Source organism: Chaetura pelagica, unplaced genomic scaffold (assembly GCF_000747805.2).
Source record: "Chaetura pelagica isolate M959 unplaced genomic scaffold, ChaPel_1.0 scaffold170, whole genome shotgun sequence".
Classification (NCBI taxonomy): Eukaryota; Metazoa; Chordata; class Aves; order Apodiformes; family Apodidae; genus Chaetura; species Chaetura pelagica.
The window spans coordinates 919,961-944,371 of record NW_009952048.1 but is presented as its reverse complement, the minus strand read 5'-3'; the positions used below and the strand labels follow the sequence as shown (position 1 = coordinate 944,371).

The 24,411-nt window shown below is 40.1% G+C and overlaps 1 protein-coding gene across 1 annotated transcript in view; it reads left to right on the top strand.

Annotated features, from left to right (window-relative positions):
* Positions 1 to 17: 17 nt before the first annotated feature.
* Positions 18 to 24,411, top strand: part of TPBG (trophoblast glycoprotein) — a 26,655-nt gene continuing 2,261 nt past the window's right edge. Inside the window, exons 1-3 of the mRNA XM_010003158.1 lie at positions 18 to 156; positions 18,675 to 18,947; positions 22,241 to 22,350. Of these exons, the coding sequence (XP_010001460.1) occupies positions 18 to 156; positions 18,675 to 18,947; positions 22,241 to 22,350 (522 nt within the window). The remainder of the gene's footprint in view (positions 157 to 18,674; positions 18,948 to 22,240; positions 22,351 to 24,411) is intronic.

Sequence of the window (24,411 nt, the reverse complement as noted above, 5' to 3'; positions counted from 1 at the left end):
TGGGAGAGGGGCTGGGCATGGTCGGGACAGGGCGGGGGAAGGGGGGGCATGGGCGGCTCTTCCTGCCCCTCGGCGTCGGAGAAGCAGCCGGGAGGGCTGTGGAGGAGGAGGAGGGTGGGTTTGTGGCAGGCAACGCGTGTCTAGGAGGACCGGGAAGTAAATAGTTAAACCACCAACCTGCAGATCTCTAGAGAATATGAAAGTGACAGAAAAGTCTGCGCCGAGGCAGGTAGTTTAATTTATCTGGTACATGTGGATTTTTGTGAGGTTTTTGGCCGACAGTCTGAGAAGCGGCCTGGATACGTGCACAGGGATTTGAAGAACTGCTCTTGCTATTACCTGCAGTGCGCTTGGTGCGTGTTTCAGGTAAACTCCATCAGGGCTCAAGTAAATGCTACCTTTTAATTAGTATCTTGGGTGATGTAATAGGCGATACAGATTACAGGTCAATCTGGAACAGGATTAAGGTGTAGCACTTCGGGGAGGGAAGCCAGGAACCGAGGCAGGTGGGACCTGACGTTAAATACAGAGTAAAAAACACAACAAAACAAAACATGCACCGCTTTTTCCACCATACAGAAATATATTAATGATCTATTAATATCAACACGGATGGACAGAGTTTCTATGTATTTTTTTAAAGCCACAGTTGCATGCCCTGTGTGATGCCAGTGTTCAAAGACTTTAGAAGAACCTAGCTATTTGTTAATCCACAAAACATTTTAAGTGGGGAAAAAGTGATACGGGCTCTTCAGCAGCAGTTCAGTTTGGGGAAAACTGAGTATGTAGGTGAATCTCGAGGATTTTTACCCATGCCGTCTGACCCAGTTCACCTGAATTGTGCAATCTGCTTCCTTTATTTCGCTGTACAAAATTTGTTTTTCCAGCTGTCATTCACCATTGTAACTAACCCTGTATGCTGTGTGGGATTTATTTATGCATTATTTTCCTAGTGATAGCTTCTTTCTGCTTCAGTAATAAGCAAAGCTCAGAGATGGCATTGCTCCAAGCATTCTGCCAGCTGGCCTGAGAACAGTAATGACCATCTGGGGAGATAAGGAGGTCAAAATACAGCTGAAGTCAGTCATAAACGATGCTTTGCTGTACAATAATGAATTCAAATGAATAGCTGGGGCAGGCATCCTTTGAGAGGTAAACAGCACAGTGAAAAGATCAAGAGACTTAAAATAGAACAAGGTTAAAGACAAGATGAATAAATTCTATATGAGCAAAATAGTTTCTAAGAAGTTGGACTGTCCCTCAGCTTTTTCTTAGAAAATACTACTGTAAAGAATTGAGAACTACCGCAAGGGACACAGAAAAGTTGGAAAATACTACTGACTCATGGATAGGACCTGATAGAGTCCAAGTCGGCCAAAACCTTGACAGAATAACCAACAGTTTTTAGCAATAGGTTTCTCTGCAAGAGTTTGATCTCCTTTGCTGGACTTTCAATATTTTGATGGAAAAATAATATATTAACTACTTTTATCTATTGTTTCTTGTTCAGGCTTTTCTAACTGTCCCCAGTTCATAGATCAGTAAACTAATGAATACCATTCATGAAGATCAGGATGATATGGTTTGATTTGCAGAGGTATCTTGAGCTGGTAAGGTAACACTGTAAAACAGAAATATTTTGAACAGCCTAACTTGAGCCTCTGGTTTAAATTACTGGTTTTGTTGTTGTTTGGGGTTTTTTTTAACCAGTGGAAAGTACAACATTGTTGTGGAAAAATACGCTCTTTTAAGCATTTCAGGAGAAATTACAGGCTGTGGAGATGAAAATCCAGTGACACTGAAGAGTCTTTAAATTCGGTAGTGCAACAACCAGATTTGTGAGTTACTGAAGCATGTAGTAGGTGCCTTACAGTTAGGAACTGTTCAACTTCTTATTTCTTTCTCAGTCTGTGTTGAAAAATTCTGAATTATCACAGATAAACCTGCAATTATAGGGAAAAAAATGTGTCTCTGACCACCATTTTTACTCTTCATAGCAGCTCTAGACTTTTAAATCAAAAAAGCCTTTAAAAAAACCCAGAAAACTGGTATACTTTTACCCATCTTCACAGTCTGAGGAGGAGCATCTCTTTCAAAAGGCTTCATTAGCTGACAGAGTGTATTTTTGTGTTAGTATGCATCTCAGTTAATTGACTGTTGAAGGGCTGTAAATTAACTGTGACCCAAATGTGTACTTGTCTAAGGTTAGGAGAGATGGATCCAGGCTATAGGGAGGACATTGCCCCATTAGGTGGGTTTCTGGTGACCTATGGATCCTGTCCATTCATCCAGAATAGTCTGCAGAAAAACTGAGGTAAAGTCACATGCCTTGTCTGCTGCACAAGACTTAGGCCAATGGAGTAATTAGAGAAGGTTTAAGTGACAGTGAGGAAAAAAATGTGTTCTGCATTTTATACTATCACTGTTACAATCGCATAACAGATTTCTGAAATTGATTCTGAATGTTGAAGCTGGTAGTACATTTATGAGCCAATAATAAAAAAGTTCAGTCTATATATAAAAAATGAAAATAATTAACTTTTTCCTTGTCAGCTATACTAAGTGCTGAGTGACAGATTTGCCCCTTCACATTTCTGTTTATGTGCCTTAGCTGGCCTAATTATTACCAGTGTCATCTGGAGTCTTGAGTAATAATTCTTATTAGCAGCAGTAATACTGTCTGCAGAAGAAAAAAATTTATCAGCTCCAGGCTTACCTTCTGCTGATACTAAACAAGTTACTTACCATGTTTCTTTTTTATGAACTTTAAAAAAAAATAATACAAACTGCTGGGAAATTTGTATTACAGAGCTAAAGGGGAAAGATTCAACATAACACATTATTAGCAGGGAAAGCTTGCAAAAAAACCCAGATATTATTTATTTATCAGATAGCCACACACTCAAAAGAAGCATTTTTATACCAATAAAATATCTCCAAAATTGTAAAAAATATGTGCGTCTTTCTTTAAAAAAGCCTATCTCTTACTCAAAGAGACTGGGTTACTCTGTTCCATGTACCAACACTAAGGAAAATGTGAAGAAGTCAAAGGATCAAATAGCACAGAAGGGAGGATAGTGAAGCAAGCACTGTCCCACCGTTGTCCCATATTAAAGAAATAGAAAGAGTTTTGCGAAAAACTGGAAAAGGGTACAACATACATAAAGCAAAATGGTGCAGTGCCATCTACAGTCGAAAAAGTCTTCTGACTCTCAGATGACACCACAGTATTTGAATATTGTGTCAGGCAGCGGGGAGACTATTCATTTTTCCTCACTCCCAGCACTGTCTTGTCTACATGGAGAATCAGACTAAGCTACTGTATAAAGGCTGCTGAAAACAGTAATTTAACTTCCCTGCTTTAAATTGTCCCTTTTATGAGGCTGTTCGTGACCCTTGAGCCCCCTGTAAAGGAGTGAGATTATGATTTTGGCTTGTTTCTGACGATTTACTCTTTTTACTTTGGGATATGAAAACTGAAGTGGATTTCTGTCTCCTCTGCTAGCACTGGTTGCTGCAGTGTGATCATCCAGTGTCAGGCTGCAGGTACAAAGGGGTGTTTTGTTACAACTGTTGGCCAAAAGGGCATAAATGCCTGGGAGGCAGCTTGGATTGAGCAACAGTAGTACAAAAACCACTCAGCTCTCTTCTGCTTGCTTTCCCAAATAGACACTTAATTCAATGACCTAGTTCTAGGGCCTGAGATTAAGACCACAAAAAGGGGAGCCCAACTGTGGTGTAATTGTCTGGCACATATGGTTGCATCTAATTTTCATAGAAGTTTGCCCTCAAGAATCAAGCCAGCTCCTATACTTACTCATTATGAACTCCTCAGTGCTGCTGAGAAACCACGTGCTGCTCCTCTTTCCTGTTGTGACCAAGGAAATGCATCCCATGCTGCCTAATGAGGGATCAAAGATGATCCACATCTTCATGACTGGTAGGCTGTATTTTTGCAATGTAGTGAACACACCAGAGCACTGTAGCTCAAATATAAGCAAAGTGAAGCTATATGGAAAATACAAAAAAAAAATGTATTTGTGTGATTTTTTTTCTCTATCTTGTCTTTTTTTAAAATATCCGTCTTGTTTAAATTTTCCTATTAGCTTTTCTAACAGAGACAATTTTCTCTACTCCCTACCTATACCAGTTTCCCACAAAGCACAAATTCATAGTCCTTAAGCTTCTGTAGCTTGGCTTTCTGTGTCAGGCTAGCTTAAAAAACGTACCTTTCTTGAAAGATACTAATATCCCTTTGTGATTTCACTACCCAGGTGATACTTTTAGATGTGCAAAGGGTAAATCTTTCTTAGCAACTGAACTAAAAATGATGGGCCTCTTCCTCCAGAGCAACAGGCATGGCCTTGTCATCTCCTGTGCAAACTGCTAGAAGTACTCTCTCATCTGTTCTGGGTGAAAAAGTCTCTAAGTCGTCCGCAGGGAGCCTCCCAAAAAAGTGCAAATCTGGATCAGTCATTAATCAGTGTGAAGAAGGTGCTGACCAGCTGTCCAGCTCAGCTGCTACTGCTCTCTCAAGGGCTTTGAATGTGTTTTGCCACTAGATGACACTGTCGGGACACATTTCTCCTTTTCTCCTGCTTCTCCAAAAGTATTCAGGAAAAATATTTTTTTTAAAATGACAAAATGTATTCGTTAGTAGCATTTTGGAAAACCTTATTCTTAAAACATGAGGGTAAAATGTAATTGAAGGAGATAAAATATCTAGTGAATATGGTATAATTTTCTGAAGTAGACCCGGAAAAAAAAATCTTGCCAGACTACTGCAAGTAAATGAGTTAATTTTGTATGTAACTGTTTTAAATAGTTTTGGTACTATTTATCATAGAGCCATACAATCATAGCATGTATTGGGTTGGAAGGGACCTATAAAGGTCATCTAGTCCAACCCCCCTACAATAAGCAGGGACATCTCTAACTCGACCACATTGCTCAGAGCCTCATCAAGCCTGACCTTGAATGTCCCCAGGGATGGGGCCTCCACCAACTCTAGGCAGCTTGTTCCAGTGATCCACCACCCTCATAGTAAAGAACTTTTTCCTAATGTCCAGCCTAAATCTACAAGCACTGGCTGGACAGTCGGGCCCAAAGAGTGATGGTCAGTGGAGTTAAATCCAGCTGGCAGCCAGGCACAAGTGGTGTTCCTCAGGGCTCAGTGTTGGGAATGTTTCTGTTTAACGTCTTTATTGATGATCTTGATAAGGACATAGAGTGTATTATCAGTAAGTTTGCAGATGACACCAAGCTAGGCAGGAGTGTTGATCTGCATGAGGACAGGGAGGCTCTACAGAGAGACTTGGGTAGATTGGATCGTTGGGCTAATGTTAATGGTCTGGGCTTCAACAAGGCCAAGTGCTGGGTCCTGCACTTGGGCCACAACAACCTCAGGCAAGCCTCCAGGCTTGGGGAAATGTGGCTGGAAAGAGTCTGGCAGAAAAGGACCTGGGGGTTCTAATGGACAAGCAGCTGAATATGAGCCAAGAAAGCCAATGGCATCCTGGCTTGTATTAGAAATAGTGTGACCAGCAGAAGTAAAGAGGTGATTGTCCCCCTTTACTCAGCACTGGTGAGGCCACACCTGGAGTATTGTGACCAGATTTGAGCACCTCAATTCAAGAGAGATATCAAGGTGCTGGAGTGAGTACAGAGGAGGGCAACAAAGCTGGTGAAGGGCCTAGAGAGTAAATCTTACGAAGAACACTTGAAGGAGCTGGGAATGTTTAGTTTGGGGAAGAGGAGGCTGAGGGGAGACCTCATCAGTCTCTACAGCTACCTGAAAGGACACTGTAGAGAGGTGGGTGCTGGTCTCTTCTCATAGGTAATTAGTGACAGAATAAGAGGGAATGGCTTCAAGTTGCAACAGGGGAGGTTTAGACTGAAACATTAGGAGAAAAAATTTCACAGAAAGAGTGATTAGACACTGGAATAGGCTGCCCAGGGAGGTGGTTGAGTCACCATCCCTGGATGTGTGAAGGTTTGTTTGGATGTGGTGTTGGTGGATGTGGTTTAGGGGAGAACTTTTTGGAGTAGGGATGATGGTTGGACTTGGTGATTCCAAGGATCTTTACCAACCTGAACAGTTCTATGATTCTACCCTTCTCTAGCTTAAAATCATTAGCCCTTGTCGATTGTTACATGCCTTTGTGAACAAGACTTCCCTAGCCTTCTTGTAGGCTCTTGTCACTATTAGATCCCCCTGGGGTCTTCTCTTCTTCAGGGTGAGCAACCCCAGCTCCCTCAGCCTGTCTTCATAAGAGAGGTGCTCCAGTCCTCTGATAACTTTCATTGCCCTCATCTGGACATCCTCTGACAGGTCCACATCCTTCTTGTGTTGTGGGCTCCAGAGCTAGGCACAGTACTTCAGATGATGTCTCAACAGGGCAGAGTAGAGGGACAGAATCACCTCTCTCAACCTGCTGGCCACACTTCTTTTGATGCACCCCAGGATGGAGTTGGCCTTCTGGGCTGCAATTGCACACTGGTGGCTGATTTCCAGCTTTTGATCCACTAGTAGTACCCCCAGGTCCTTTTCCACAGGGCTGCTCTCTAGCATGTCTTCCCCCAGCCCATATCGATATTTCTGGTTGTCCTGGGTCAGGTGCAGGACCCTGCACTTGGCCTTGTTGAACTTCATGAGGTTCACCTGGGCCCACTTCTCCAGCTTGTAGTATTTCAAATTCAAAAAGATGTTAAAAACACAGAGACATAAATTCATTCTTCATTTTTTTCAAAGTCTTATAGATCTTCCTTAACTGTTGTTTCTTGAGAGTTTGATCAGCAGCAAATTGCTGCCAGACAGAACATATGGCTGCTACTTCTTGAAAAGCAGTCTTACCTGCTTGGTGTTTTGAAAAATTGTTTTTAAACAGAGTGAACCTGTGAGGGCAGACTACATATAGGATTGGATTAAGTTTTTACCAAACTGGTAAGTGCTCAAGTCAGCGAAGATGTTGTAGACCCACATCACTAGATCTACACTACCTCCTGAACTGATGTGGATTTCAAAATACTCTCTTGTTTTCAGCAGAGCCTCACAACCTACTTGAGCACAGCTGAGAAAACTGCAGCACACACATGGGAATGAATGTTGATGCCAGAGGAAAGGATGAAGAGGCAGGAGTTTTGTAGGAACAGAACATGGTAAACACCACCATTGTCTGTTACACAGCTCACAGCATCCCTTCAACACCTTTCTTAACAGCAATAATACTACAATTTTAGCATAACATTGCCCAGACCACAAATGGATGCTTTAGCAGAGGTATGTAGCATTTTCCAGGTAAGTGGTAAAATACTCCAAAATCGCAATGACAACCAGGAGGTTCCAATTAAGCTCACCATGCTATTTTTTTTTTCAGCTGCTTCAAAGAACAACAGCATAAATATAGAAGGGACCACCAGGGTTACAGACTTCTTGTTCTGCAAAATAGTACAGAAAAAAGTTAGATAAGAAAAATTCACAGATTACTTATTTAAAAAAAAAAAAAAAAAAAAAGTAAGTAAGAAAGAAAAACCAGAGGTAACTCTCAGCTATAAGTGCTGGCTATCAGTTCACCCACCAATGATGTGATTAAGAAAACTCCAAGGGCCTGCCCTGCTCCCTGGCTTGGGCAGTAGGATCCCTGGTTATAAGACTTTGCCTGATCCAGGGGGAGCCCCTGCCACTCCAGACCCTGGCTCTGCTGTTTCCTGAATCATAGAATCATTTAGGATGGAAAAGACCTTTAAGATCATCAATTCCAACTGTTAGCAAAGTCCACCACTAAACCATGTCCCTAAGTGCTACATCTACATGTCTTTTAATATCTCTAGGAATGGTGACTCAGCCACTTCCCTGGGCAGCCTATTCCAGTGCTTGACAACCCTTTTTGTGATTTATTTTTTTTTTCCTAATAGCCAGCCTAAACCTCCCGTGGTACAACTTGAGGCCATTCCTTCTCGTCCTTCCAATGACATTTGCTTTATTTCTAGAAGGGAGTTGGGGAAAGCAGGAAGAGCTATTTTGCCAGTTTTTATTCCTCACTAATGGCTGTTTCTCTCTGAATATACCCATTTGTTTGCCAGGTGCTCCTCCTTGCTCCCTCAGCTCTATTTTTTTATAGAAAACGAAGGGACCTCTGGAGATCGTTGAATCAAACATCCCTTCCAGAGTGGGACCAACTAGGGCAGGTCACTCAGAAACACATCGAGACAGGTCTTGAAAGTCTCCAGAGGAGACTCCACAACCTCTCTGGGCAACCTGTTCCAGTGCTCTGTAAACCTTACAGTAAAGAAGTTCTTCTTTATGTTGAGGTAGAACTTCCTGTGCTCTAGTTTGCACCCATTGCCCCTTGTCCTATCACAGGGCACAGCTGAAAAGAGATTGACCCCTCCTTGACACCCACCCTTTAGATATGTATAGACATTAATAAGATTCCCTCTCAGTCTTCTCTTCTCTAGACTAAACAGCCCCAGGTCTCTCAGCCTTTCCTCATAAGGCATGTGTTCCAGTCCCTTAATCATCCTCGTAGCCTCCATTGGACTCTCTCAGGTAAATCCCCGTCCCTCTTAAACTGGATCCCTGCCCAGAACTGGACACAATACTCCAGATGTGCTCTTATGAGGGCAGAGTAGATGGGAAGGAGAACATCCCTTGACCTGCTGGACACACTCTTCTTAATACACCCCACTTCTTGGCCACAAGGGCACATTGCTGCCCTGTGGATAACTTGTTGTCCACCAGGACTCCAAGGTCATTCTCCACAGAGTTGCTCTCTAGCAGGTCAGCTCCTAATCTGTATTGGTGCATGTTGTTATTCCTCCTCAGGTGCAGGAGTCTACACTTATTCTTGTTGAATCTCATTAGATTCCTCTTTGCCTGACTCTCCAGACCTTGCTGAACGGCTCCACAGCCTCCCAGTGAACCAGCCAATCATCCCAGTTTCGTGTAATCAGCAAACTTGCTGAGGATACACTCTGTCCCTCATCCAGGTCATTGATGAAGATGTTAAGGAGGACTGGACCCAGCACTGATCCCTGGGGAACTCCACTAGTTACAGGTCTTCTTCTGGACTCTGCACTATTGATCACCACCCTCTGGGCTCTATTGTTTAGCCACTTCTCAGTCCATCTCCACTGGTCCTCACATAAAAATGGCATATGCTGGTGAACCTTCAGATGCCTCGGCACCTACAGGTATTTTAAACTGAGAAGCACCCACAAAGAGCTGTGTCCAGATGGTATAAGACTTAAACACTGGTTTTTTTCTCTCCCTGGGACTTGATGATCTCCTGACTAGCTCTTTATATTGCTTGTACTGCTTGTACCTTCTAATTTATGTCTCTGTAAAGCACTGCTATTTTGGTAAGGTGGCACTATACACACACCTGTAAGTGGCTGCGTAGGATATAAAGTAGGAAAAGATTAGGTCTGTGGCTCCAATCTGTTCTGCAGAAGGAAAAAACAATCCAGAGAGAAAAGGAAAATAGGAATTACCAGCTGCCTAGGCTGGGAGAAGATAAACAAAACTATTATTCTCCCATCAGTCAAGGAAGCAGAAAAAAAGGATTCTGCAGTGATCCTAGATGTTTCGTTTAGGGTTGCTTTGTGCAGATCCCAATATGTAGTTATCTAATGAAAGGAACCTTCAACAGGAGTGCTCAGTCACTCTAATGAACAGCAGTGATTAATTCTATAGCATGCTTACGTGATGCTTACCAGTGTTTATAAGCAGCAAGCACAGCAATGCCTCTAACATTATGGCTGAAACACTGGGCATCTGCCTCATGCACCTGAAAAAAACTGGTAGGAAGCTAATTTCTTCTTTCAATGCAAGAGAGAATATTCTCGGTGCACCTCTCCTCCTGCAAGAGGAGCACTGAAAAGATTAATGCTTCTGAGTACAAAACCCGAGCTATCCACAGCTGCCCTTGCCGCTTGTGTGAGGAGAGAGGAAGGCATTCCTTTGCTTTCCTTTGCTCTCCTTTGCTTTCCTTTGCTCTCCTTTGCCTCCTGGGGACATGACAGCCTCCCCATACAGCTGCTGGAAAAAAAGTTAATGTCTGTGACTCTGTAACATGTTTAATTGGTCTTTTATACCAATATATGTACTAAAATCATACAGCACTGTGTATTTATTGTATTTGTGCATAGTTCAGACATACATATTTGCAGTTTATAATATAATTGTTTGCACCAGTGTTAGATCTCCTACATGCAGCTAAGCAAATGGGGCTGACTCAAAGTATTACAGATATGACCTCTTCACAGGCTGTTTTACCTCAGAACAATTTATTGTTTCTGAATAGATCTATCCCCATGCCCAATTAAATCAACATTTTAATTCTCTAAAGTAAAATAAACACATAAATCCCAACAATTCTTATGAAGGATTTAGATCAAAATGAAAGAAGGAAAAAATAGTTTGCACAGGTTATTCTGTGATAAGTATTGTGAACAAAAAAACCTGACTCAACTGGGTTCATAAATCTTTTTATTACTGTGAAACATTCATGCATCTCTTACATTTTCTAGAGGCTGCTCATTATCATGAGTCAAAGGAAAGAATTGGACATCTCCAAGGTGCTGTATACATTGTCACAGAAGCTTTTTAAGAGCTGAAGAGATATTTTGTCTATAAAGGGAGTATCAGAGAACCATGGAAGTTGTAGACACATTTAGGATATCAAGGTGCCAAAAAGGAACAATGGCAGTAATAGAATAGCATGACCTAAGCAACACTATCTGGTGAATATCTTTAATCAGGCTCCCAGAAAAGTCCAGAAATGAGAGAAACTATTAAGGGACTAGTAATGGGTTAAAAGAGCACTAGCCTAACTCCACTGGTATGGAAATCAGTGCTTTCCAGAGTAACAAAGTGGAATGGAGGGGTTTTTTAACACAGTACCTGTAGTTCTTCCTTATTATCTCTTTTCCCACAGTAAGATTTTCTCATGGAGTGAGAAGTAAGTACTGCATTATCTCAAGGATCTAGATTTCTATTACTCTTACACTGAGTAACAGGGAAGTAGAAATATTTTAGTTGATACAAATGCTAATTTAGAGCTGATCTTCTTTATGTCTCTGTATAGGTGGTTCCCACTGTGGAGTGTAGCTCACTTTGTGGGACTCAGTTAGGAATGGAAATGTAACATATGGAGCTGTGTGTAGAATCAGCATTGAAATTTAGTCAAGCAGCTTCTGTAATTTTGAATCTATTCTGACCTAGCAGAGTTATTATCTTCCTGCAATTATGTCTATTATAACTGTAACAGGAGTCATATCTGAAGTTGGAAAAATGCTACTTTAACAAAAAGAATATGACAAAAAACTCCCTCATCAGAAGTGGGAAACATTCAAAGATATTAACTTTTCCAAAAGAAAAATAAACAAGTCATTTAAGCTGTTAGAATAATAATCTTTTTCCTTATTTTAATATTATTGTGATTATACAAGAAACATCTTGTAAGCAAAATAATATATTCTATAATTTACATTTAACATTGCACCTGAAATAATTTCAATCTATTGCAACAAAAGCAGGTTTTTAATTCTGAGATTCTCAAGCTGCCAGGTATTTTATATGACATTCTTATAGCAAAAAAAAGACAAAAAAATTACATTCCATTCCTGTGAAAACAGCAGGTCTCGGCACCTAATGCAGTTAAAGAAATCTAGTATGTGAAAGAAATGAAAACAGCTACAGCAGGTTGATAAGGGACAGTCTAGGAAACAAAAGAAGCCAACATAAGTGATAAATTTTGAATACAATGAGAAGTTCAGATTGACTTAAAACCTGCAGTGTGGTCCCCTCATTGATTGCCAAAGCTACCTGACAGTGCATGGAGCAGTCAAACATAACTTATAGATAGGAAAAAACAACATTTACATGTGTCAGGACCAGTTTCAGGCAGGCAAATGTCACTGCCAGTGTGGAAAATGTTAGTACAAAAAAAATGGAAGCTGTGTAGTGGCTGAGGCTGCAGCCTAAGATGTTCACATGCAAAGGCTTTCTGCTATGGATGTCTTTTCTTCCACAGAGGATGGAGGTACACATGTTCCCATGCTTACTTACACAGAGGCAGCAGACCCATGACAAAGTAGTTTTTACTAATCCAAAAATACAAATGAGCCTGATTTTGTAACTACAAGACAGGTCAGTTTTCCAAAATCAGAAATGTTTTATTACTGCAGGTAAACAAGCCAAAAAATTCATTTGACATCTCTGCTTAAAAATAGTTTCAGCCTTTAGCAAATATAATTTAAACAAAGAGAAGATGATTTGTTCAGATCTGCTACAAGCTTTGAGGTAAGGTTACTTTTTCAAGTAACTGGATGAAAATCTATTTCTCTTCCTCATCCAAATAAAGGCCTCCACTATACACACTTAACACATCTAGACATATTTAGCTCTGTTTTCTTTTGAAGCTCAACATTTTACCTTTTCACACACTCAGTATTTCTTCCTACAAATGATCTTTATTTTTTAGATTAAATAGTTACAACACTTTTTTTTTTTTTTCTCCAAGATGAAGTTGCCGTTAATTAAGGAATACATTCCCTTCGTTCATGTTTCACTATTAAAGGCATTGTCTGAACAATGAATAAACCTTCTTTAAGACTACCTTTGATGAAGTAAGATAGGAAATTTAATAATTGTAACCAAATACATACATACATACATACATACATATATAGCCTTATAGACTAAATTATAAAATTTAGACAAGAAATGCTAATTCAATTTTTCCCCTGTTCCTGGGGAAATATTTTGATATTATATGTAGAACCTTCATTTTTAAGTAGTGCTATTCTACTCATCAGGAGTCTGCAGAGAGTACAAATTTACCTTGTAGAGGCACCGACTGCGGTGATTGGGATGAGAATATCTCTGTAACCAGTAAATAGTTAGAAGTTCTAAGAAGTGCCCTGAATTGAGAATGTAGCTACTTACAGTTAATAAATTAAACGTCTGGAAAAACAATAGTGTTAGTATTGCCAAACTGTGGGGTGTTTTTTTTCTGAATGAAGGAATTAATCTTCACACAGAATCAATATCTAAATTCACACACGAATAGAATATTCATTAAGCTATTATCAGTTAACCTAAAGGAAACAAACAAAAGGCCTTAACTAAGGAAGAAATAATGAGAAGAGTTAACATGCTCTTGAGAAAGCTGAAAAATATTTCAGGTAACAAAATTATTATTCTAGCTTTCCTGTTCTATATCTTTAACAGAGTGAATGGCAACTATAAAACCTGGGAACTGCTTTGTCCTATCTGAACTGGAAAACTTTCATTCTGAGCATGCAATGTAAGTAATTGTGTAATCAGATGAAAACTCCTGCTTTCATTAAAAACATCTGCAAAGCGTCACATTACATGTAGATTTCATGGTGTTACAGTTTTTTCTGTCTCATGCACATCTTGGTTAAAATGCTCATCCTGGCCTTTCTCAAGAGTTTGTCAACATATGTTTTCCTTCTCTACTTACACAAGCTCACTTTCTACACCAGTTAACATTTCTGAAAAATAATCACACACCATCCAGGACAACTATGTGAGTAAGTAATGTTCCATCAGCAGGCACCGTACAGAGGGGCTTTATTTGGGTCTTTCAAAAGACTTAGGAGACACCAAATGAAGTGCTGAGAGTTAAGGCAAAGCACAAACTTCAGTGATTCATCTGATTTTGGGGAACTGTTACTGTCTACCAAGTCACTAAAATCTTTGGCTCATGAAACAGTGGCCAATAGTCCTGACAGTCATCCTGTGCTCCTGGAAGATGGTACCATGCTGTCACTGAAAAGGGGTGTGACTTTAAGAAGTATCTATAAAAATGCCAAGCCCTCTGTTCAGCCTGCAATATCAAAGTAATTTAACTTACCTCTGTACAAGCATAAAAGAGAAATCAAGCTGTGACCTGAGAAATATTCACAGGATGGATGGCACATACACAAGCTAAGAAGTCAGTTATAGCCATGCAGGTCTCTGGATGTGAAGAAGCAGAAAGAAAAAGAGCTGAACATCCTGGAGGGAAGCTGAGAGGCTCTCAGAACATTCAGGGATACAAGGGACAGATGCTATATTGTGGCTGTCAAATAGCACAAGGAGCTGTGTGCTTCTCAGGCAGTCTGTGAAACCCCAGAGCTGGTCAGTGGTGCTGACAAAGGGTTGGAAGCTGTATTTGGCCCCTGTCACATATCCACTAAAACAGGCAAGACTTGTTTCAGAAAGGTCCATGATGATATGGTCAATATTTTTTCTCTTTCCTGTAATGAAGGCTCATGAGTGATGGTAATGATATTTAAAGTTCTTCATTAGTTCCAGAAGACCCTTTTGATTCTCTGTCTGCTCTGAAGCCCTATATTAACTTTAGATAGGAAAAAGGATTTTTTTTTTTGTTGTTTTAATTATGCTAGGTATCTGCAAAATCATAGAGATGTATGCATGAAGGAGAGTTTTGAAAAGACATGTCCCATGAGAGTGATGGATGTGCTCAGGAAATATCAGTGTATGATTGTATCTTAAGTATTTTTCAAAGCATACATCTTCTATGCATGCTTAAAGATCAACTAAAAAACAATTTGTCATCTATTTTCCAAAACCATTTTTAATCATGCTTGCTCTCAAAAAGTAAGGGGTGGGGAGAGGAGACAAAACATCTAAGAAAGTCTGTGTTAATGTGTGCATTATTGTTCCAAGTGCTAATACCCTCTTCACATATTACCTACCAAGTAACAGACATGATTTTTGCTAAAATATGGGTACAGTTTTAAAAAATATCAACAATACTTAGAAACTGGGAAACTTGAGCTTCCTAATATAAGTAATTTCTACTGCAGCGTTCCCTGTAAGGCAAGAGATACCTGGATTATCTCAGAGCAGGTTAACTGAAATACCTGTAGCTCTAAGCACAGCTACAAAGACCAGCATCTGGCAGTGTGGGCATTACATAGTTTTCTGTTGGGTGGCTCCACTGGTTTTGAGGTATGCTAACATATTATTTCCCAAATGAAGTGCAGAGGAATACAGGCTATTGAAACAGTTCTACCCAGAAGTAAAGCTCCTAGCAGCAGTAAAAGAAATCTTGTCCAAGGCCAGTCTTTTTCCTCTTCTGTTTTTCCAGCTATTGAATTTGCCTTTGTTCTTTTGCGATCTGAACTGTGACTTGGCAATGTGAGATTGGCAAAGTGAAGGCATTTGTCAAACTCATACTAGATGCTGGACAAAATGCCAACTGACTGGAGATTCAGCTGTCATGAGATATACATAAGCTATCTCTACTTCATGTAAAAGCAATAGATTATTATCTTTGCAATACTTCTTGATTTCCAGTTGAAAACACAGTGAAGAACAAATGAATGCATCCTGCTCTTTTTCTTTTCTGTCTCATCTGGTTCTGTTGCCTGGCTTGCAGCAGTCCTGTGAAGGCACATTAATTTGCAGTTTGTCTAAACATGCTGCAAAGAACAAGCTGACTGGAAGGAATACATGAAATACTGAAAGTGCAAAGAAGTGAGCAAGCTACTTTTCTGTCACTGCAGAATGATAGCATTTAAAAAACAGTTGCAGCCTTTAAAATTCCAAGGTATTATGCAGGTCCTACTGATTGGAATAGAAACATATAAATGTAACAAACCATGTCCCTGTATTTTTTGAAATACTAAAACTTTCACATTAAAATTACTATTAAGTACTGAAACTGGTTTCCATTCAAGAAAACAGTCAGAGCTTAGTATCATTTAGCCCAGCATAAATGCAGCAAAGACCTCCCTGCACAGTGTGATCAGTTCCCAGCTGTGGTAATAACTATCATCAGTGAATTTATATTAGAAACAGTAAAACATATCCAACACCGAAAACTTCAGAGGGTTTTCTTGTTTGGCTTTTTTCCAGTACAACCTACAGAAGATTTAACCATCTTAACAACTGCTTTCTAGCCATTTTCCCTGACACCACATTAATATTAAAATTAATATTTATTTACTTGGTATCTGCATCCTTGACTTCAGCAAATTTTAACCTAGTTGTAAAATAAACAGCTTTTGCCAGCCTGGATCTAATTTCATGTCATAAATCTCTTCAAGCAGGAAAGGCTCAGCAAGAACACCTTGTTATGTTGTCTTGTATCACCTCCTTTGAAGGCTTGGTCAGGCTGGCAGATGAGACACTGTCACCTATTCCCCACTCTGCTGTGCTTGAAGTGATGCATCATTTTTTTGTTTGTTTCAACATCACATAACAAAAATAGTTTCATTCCATCTTTCAGTCAAGTGTGTAACTTGTAGAGTCAGATTTCTTCCACTTAGGGGAACCCCTGTATCTGTGTGCTCATACAGCCTTGAGGTTATCAGCATCTGGAAACTGTTTTTTCAGTTTTTTCTTTTAACCTTTTGGGGCATAAACAGTAGGGAGAAGGACATGGACCAATAGCCTTAGTCTGTTCTGTAGGCTGCTGCTGTTCTGTTCCAATATGAGTCAGAGTAGCCTCAGTTAGTTTCTGCTCTCCTCAATTCCCTATAAATAAATGGCAGGTATACAGGCTTCACCCTGAAACTAGTATGACCCTTCAATGTACTCCATGCCCATCCTGCATTTCCATGGAGGTCATATGAACCAGAAGAAGAGAAAGAGCTTCAGAAAGCCATTTTACCCCCTTCAGGGCATTTTTGCTCTGTGAACATGACACAAGGAGGCCCTAATGAAGCAAAGAAACAAGTCAACTACTTAATCTTTGAGATTTTATAGGACCTGTAAAGTGCAATTGTGTTGAATTGTCAACTGGTTGAGAAGAAGTCAGAGAGTTGTGGTCATTGGGACAAAATCTGTTGGAGGTCTAGTGGAGTTCCTCAGGGGTCAGTACTGGCACCAGTACTATTCAATATTTTCATCAACGACCTGGATGAGGGAACAGAGTGCACTGTCAGCAAGTTTGCTGATGACACTAAACTGGGAGGAGTGGCTGACACACCAGAAGGCTGGGATGCCATTCAGTGAAACCTGGACAGTTATGACATCAAACTGATAACTATAATAGACTTTATAATGTAAAATGCACATAATACCCATAAAGGATACGAAAATAGTTTCTTGTCACAGTTTGACTCAGGATCAGCAATTAAACCGAGATAATAATGCTCTCAATTGATATTTTTTAAGTCCAGTAACTAACTTTAACTAGCTTGCTGGTCATGACACACACCGTGATCCATTATTGCATTAAATCCTTAAAACTATAATATTTTTAAGCATTCAAACATGGACAAAGAAAGGTATTGTGATGCTGACTTTAATTTTATGAGAGAGTGCCAGACACACACTCTTCTTCTACATATAATTGCAAAGGATCTTGTGATTCTTGGCCACAAAGTCACAGCAACAAAGAAAGGAAAAATTAAGGACATGCATTCCTTTCAAAGCACTCAATCACTCCCTCAACTCCCTTCACTTTTCCATCCATAGTGGATTTCTAGAGAAACAGTGGCTTTCCAAGGGATACAAAGATTGGATATGAGTGAGAGATTCTTGTATTGAAGTAATAGTGAGAAATTGCACAAAACCCCGAAGCTTTGGCAACCAAGAACAAAGGGAAGGAGATACCCAAAGCAGCAAGAAGCCATCAGAAAAAGTCAGATTTGTCTTTCTTACATACAGGTTTGTATACACCCACCTGCCATTGTGGTCCTTGAGACTTTTCAAGCATGGCAGCAATGTAAGTATGTATTAAAGTTGTACCTCCACTAGTTTATTCAACTGACTACAGCACCAGGAACCTACAATGAATTCTGAAGTACTTTCTGTAACTAGGTACAGTAAACTACCACAGTATACTAAGGAGACAGTCCTATAGTTTAGGCAAGCTTAAAAGCACATATTTTTCTTTTCTGCATTTCATCCCATCATCTTTACTCACCTTGCATTACCATAACCAACTCCCTTCTTTGCTTAGTTTTACCATCTGCTTTCAGACAAGTGGTATTTTCTGTAGCCTTCTTCTTGGACAAGCCATATCTTTTTTAAAAGTTATTTTAGACTGTCCATATAAGTCAGTATATATATATCTAGTCTCTGAATCCCTTTTACTGCTCTTTTCTTTCTCTCTTCCTTCTTTCTTGTCATCTTTCATAGTAGTGGGATGCCAGAACAGAATGCAGTATTTCATGTGTAGTCACTGGTGCTAGTGGGGAGGGAAAGTATCATCTTCATCTTTCACTAACAGAATGTGTGACCCCGCCAAAAAAAAATTCAGTCTTCCTTGTACCTCCCACCCCATTCCAATTTCTAAATACATGCTCCTTTCAAAACACCTGGGATGTAGTAACCCAGAAAGACTCCCAGGAGAAGCCTGGAAAGGCAAAGCAAAAGAGGAAGAGTTCAGCAGAGGGGACTATATAAACCTACATGTGTCACAGTGGTCAAAAACAGGTAACAAAGGATTAATGACCATGGACGAAAAAAAGCCAGGGACTGATTAACCAGGCTTTTTAATCTCATGTATTTAATCATACTTGCAACTAAGTGGAGGCAAATCCTAACCAGGCAGTGAGGTTGCATTTTACGTCTGCTTTCCAGATCGTAAACAACAGCACAATGTGTAAGACAGTGGAAAATCAAACCCCATATGTTCTCAAATCTGCTGAGTCTTTTATATGCTTTTTTTTTTTTTTTTTAATAGGAAATTCATCAAATTCAAGTCTTCCCTACAAAGACTTTCAGCTTCAACAGATGAACATGTTTTCAGGAAAAAGGCTTTATATGGTAACACTCCCAACTTCCACTCACTCCTCTGCGGTTGGAGCTCCCGCAGCCCCGTGTGCTGAAGCCAGCAACTCTTCCGTGGAGGGGAGCAGGGCAAACCGGGAAACACCCCCGGCACCCGGAGCAGCTGCGAAACCTCATCATGGCACAGCCTGCAGATTGAGGAATGAGTGGGACTGTCGTCTCAAGTGTGAGGAACACATTGGCCCAGATTCCCTGCAGATCTAGGTTTCTGCTTTTTGGAGCCGGCAGGGGAAGATCCTGTTTCAGCTCTCCTTTCTTTCCCCCTACTGTAGCTAAGTGACTGCCCTGACTACACAGACTTTTAAAATTCCCCAAGATACCAGCAGCAGATGTCTGCTGGAACCCAGCACTTGGATCAAACCAGGTGCCTTCCCCATACACAGCTATAGTGTGTGTGTGTATGTGTGTGTGTGTGTGTATACATACACACATAAACACACATATATATATATATATTTAAAAGACAAAATTGCAAGTTGACCCAAAAAACAGGATTTTGAGTTCAGCATCCACTGAGAGGGACTGTTGTGCAGCAAGGCAGGTCACTATGGCAGAGAATAAAACAAATCCAACAGATAATCCACTCTGCTTACTTCCCAGGGTTGCCATCAAACTTCCAGATTGCTGCTCCTTGGAAGGACATCCCAAGGGGACACAAACAATATACAAGCTTGCCAGCTGAAGTCAGAATCAGAGGAATAAGGAGGAATCTGGAGGTGGGTCCTTTTGGTCTTTCAAAAAGAACTAAAATCAGAAGACTTATTTTGCAGAACAAAGAGTTTATGGCTGCAGTGATTTACTCTAAGTGGAATTTACATGGAATGTAGTCTAAGTCATACAACTAAATTGTTAAACTTAATGAAACAAACAAAAAAAAACAACCAAAAACAAACAAAAAAACAAAACAAACAAAACCAAAACAGACCATTTTAAAATCCATATAGAAATCTCTCAGAGGTAGCTTGAAAATAGAAGACAAGGATTGTTCCTGAGCAAGGAAAGAATAAAGCAGGATTGAAAGTAGCCTGCCCTGTTTAAGCATGTCAAATTCTCAGTTATATTGTGGAAATTTTGTGCATATTTATTCAACTTGGCTCCTGCTGCAGATTCTCTATGTGTCAGAGCACTTAGAGCTGGAGTAGAGAGAGAGGGATATGCACACAGTGGCAACACCTAAAGTGCAGCAGGGCCTCTTCCCAAGTCATTTTTCCTAGTGTATCCTTGACCCCAGCACTAGTACCCAGCTTCACTGGAGGAAGTCACCATCATTTCCTTCTCATTTGAGTAACAGGTTTTAACACTAAAACACCACCTGAAGTAGAAATGGACTTTTTGGAAACAAGTTGAGCAGGTGAATAACCTAACTTTGCAATTTCACCAGTTTTCAGTGTGGCTTATATTCAGGTGGGGGCATTTTTCCTCCTAAGGCATGCAGGAGGCCCCAGAATTTGCAACAGCACATGATTACAAATACCAAATTAACGTATTTTTAAAGACCCCAAACTAAAATCCTTTTCTGTTATACTGGGAAAGTTTCACATGTTTCCACAGTATTAAAAATCAGTATTCTTTGTATTATACTGACTGTCAATATTTCAGTAAAAAAAAAAAAAAGGATACCACATAAGAAAATGCAAGCATGGTCTTACCTTGTATGTCAATTAATGGCAAAATGATTTCCAGGTAGATGCAGAGATAATAATGGAATTTATCTTGCATTCATCATATAGACAGTGAAAACCAGAACAGACAAGCAGATCATTTGGACAGGGGGTCTTTTTGTCTGGAATTAAGTGTTCAGTTAAAAAAATAATTTAAAAAAATTACTTGAGGATTGTTTTCTGTAATGTTTCAATTTATATACAAATGAATAACTATATATAAAAGTTTAAGTGCACCTAAAAATAAAACCAGAACATGAATGTTGATGTGTGTGAGCATGTGAATGCTGCATAAAACATTCAAACAAGAATCCAAGACAGCATTTTGTTGCATAAGTATTTTTATGGCACCATGCTAAGAATTCTGATGGTGTTTCTTCAAATGAAGCTGAGTCCCAAGGGAAACAGAAGGTGTCCTTTGGAGGACCTGCTGGATCTCTCCCTGTGAGGAAGCAGATGGAATTTGCAGCTTGTTCTTCCACTTTTGTGGGAAGGTATTTTTGGTAAAAGGAGAATTCTAGTCACTGTGCTACTGCTCACTTGGTGTATAATCTTTAGCACATCATAAATACCCTTCAAAGGCCATTTCCTATGAAGTGCTGAGTATCTTAATGCAATATGGAGACAAAGTAAGAAAACACTTCCCAGAAGAAACATTAATATCCTTGTCAGTAAAGAAAAAAATAAATAAATTATAAAACTACGATAGCTATTGCATGGAGTCCTACTCCACACTATTCCAACTACTTGGACATCAGCTGGTGTCAGGACACTCAGAATCTCATAAAAGGCATCCAGCATTTCTTATTATCTGGCCAAGGGCCTTTGTGAAGATTATTTAGGATGGGATTCATCTCAATTAACTTAATTAATGGTATTAACTATCAGTGTCTAAAATAATATTCCAGGTTTTCCTGGGAACAGTGGAGAGAAATGAACATCTATAAACTCCTTGCTCAGGTGAGAGTCTTAAAAAGGGGTATAGCAACTCAAAAAATGTCCAGCAGAATAGTTATTGCAGGTTGTCCCTGTGACTCTCTGCATTCCCTTAGGAAGGTATCACATTTTCACTTAGGGGGATCTGAAATCCTGGGGTACGAATTATCAAAAGCAAGCAGTTCTCAGCACTGTTACATGAAGCAAGCTTTAATCTTCTGGAGGAGGATAGTCAGAGGTTTCCTTTAAAATTCCATATGACCAGCACAGCACCCAGCCCTCAGCCTGGAGCAGCAGAACCACCGAGAGACTGAAGCATTGCCTCAACCTTGCCCCCTTAGCATGAGCTTCTTAGTTATCTAGCAGCAATATCAGCCCCAGGAACAGTCTCCTTATGGTAAATTCTCTTCCAGTTTAACCAGTCCTTTAGCCAAGACCATGTATTTTCAAAGAATGCATTTAAACTCAGTCAAAAGTGCTGTATAACCTTTAAGGAAAAAAAACAACAAAAACAACAACTATGAGAAGAGATTCTATGGGCTGTGCAGTGCAAACTCACAAATCAATCATAATACTGAAAACTGACCTGAAAATACATGAGTTTTTTTCTTCTCTTTTCCTAGTACAGCTTACAAAATCATCCAGGAAATCCACTCAGTAGAACTGCATTCTCCAGAAAGTATCATTTCCTTTTTGGAGTATCCATCTGTGAAAAGTTGTTTTATTTAAACAGAAAAAGAGCAGATTAACAAGTGCTTTTCTGCCTCTTGCAAGTTTAAACAGGCTTAGCAGGTGCAATTTACTACTGGAATAGCAGGAAACAATAGGAAATATTTGTTATTTATTATTTGTATTACTGCAGTATATGCAAGCACTTTCTCAGGGAGCACTCAACAACATGGAGACCTCAGAGCCATTAGAACTACTTTGGTCAGCATCACAAGCAGATCAGTAATTGCTCTTAACTATATTATTCCATTAAAAATGACATTGTGTCTAAGCATTTTATATTTAAAAAAAACAAACAGGAGTATGCTCAATAAGTTGGGTTTTTTTCTATAATTTATCTCAGAAATTTTGTTAATGTCTTCAGTTACCTATTTTTAAAAGCTCTCTCCTTCTGAAAACTACCTCCTACTAGTCACTGAATTTCACTGTTACCTTGTAGGCCAATTTGAGGTGGTGTTTGTTTTGTTTTTTAATTTTAATAGATTAGGATAACATTTCTTTCTCTTACAAAATGTGGGATATCTTTACCTGTCTACTTTCCTGAGCATTATACTAAGACAGGCATGTGGGTCTGGAACACAGAAAGCTTTTACAAAAGACTCAAGCAGTGCAGTGCCACTGTTCTTCCAGCTCAACATCAAAGCAGTAACTTCCAAGCACAATTACAGGTTGGGCAGAGAATGTATTGAGAACAGCCCTGAGGAAAAGGACTTGGGTGTGTTCATTGATGAGAAGCTCAACATGAGCAATCAATGTGCATTTGTATCCTAGAAAGCCAGCCATGTCCTGGGCTGGATCAAAAGAAGCATAACATGAGGGAGGTATCTTCCCCCCTCTATTCCATTCTCATGCGGCCCCACCTGGTCTGGAGACCCCATCCCAAGAGTGACATGAACCTGTTGGAGTGAGTCCAGAGGGCCAAGAAGATGATCAGAGGGCTGAAGTGCCTCTCCTATGAAGTCAGGCTGAGAGAGTTGGGGCTGTTTAGCCTGGAAAAGAGAAGTCTCCAGGGACACCTTATGGTGGCCAATGCCTAAAGGGGGCCTACAGGAAAGCTGAGGAGGGATTTTTTATAAGGGCATGTAGTGATAGGACAAGGGGAAATGGCTGCTAGAAGCGGGTAGATTTTGATTAGGAAGAAATTATTTCCTGTGAGGGTGGTGAGACGCTTAACAGGTTGCCCAAAGAAGTTGTGGATATCCCCTTCTTGGACGTGTTGACGGCCAGGTTGGATGGGATTTGGAGCAACCCGGTCTAGTGGGAGGTGTCTCTGCCCGTGCAGGGCAGTTGGACTAGATGACCTTTAAAGTTCCCTTCCACCTGAAACCATCCTGTGATTCAATGAACTTCTGGAACTGCTTGAGTCCAAGATCTCATTTGTATCAGTTACTTCATCCACTCCCTTTTCTCCATAATCTTAATGTAAAGAGCATCCTGGGCAGCCCCTGCCTGCCACTCCAACCTCAGACTTTTCTGCACCACAACAACACTGTCAGGCCAGAGAGGTGAGAAGAAGCCTACAGAAATTAAGTGGTTTAGCTCATTATTCCCCATTTTCTGGGGCTGAATTTCTCAAGATGTCATACTGGATTAATCTGTTAATTATTTCCCCTGTGGCTTTTGACAGCTGTAAGGTTTCTGCTGACTTCACAAACACACACACACAAAATATATTAAAAAGTAATAATAAAAAGGAACCTAGTTCATCAGAACAGCAGGAGCCTGACCCTGATGTACGGGTATAAGGACATCTTGTGTAAGCAGTCATCAGAAGGGTAAGGAGTCACAGACTCAAAGCATTTCGATTCACATGCTGAAGCTGGTTATTTTAATATACCGGAACGTATTCTGCATTATTTAGATGTTATTTAACTATTTCAATCACTTCTTAGGGACCAGTGGTCCAATACAACCCCCATAACTCCCACCGTTCACCTCTTCTCAAATCCCCCCTCTGTGGAATAACCCGAGCAGGTTATTCATCTGCAAAACAGCGTTTGTAGCACCCAGATTGTTCATTGGGATAACCACAGCGACTGAAACTGGTGAATATTTCACATACAGATACGTATTTGGGCTTTTTCCTCACCGTAAGAAAGTTACACTATTTCAGACTTAAGCTATCAATTTGTAGGTTGTTAGGTTTGTGAGGGTTTTGTTTTAATTATTACAAATTAAATTAGGACCTCTAGAGCCCCCGGCAGGTTTGCTTTTTATTTGCTTTAGATTCGGAGTGGTTTGGGGTATTTTGTTGCTGGTGCTGCTCCCCCCTCCCCCGAAACCGCTTCCCTGGCCAGAGGGGTC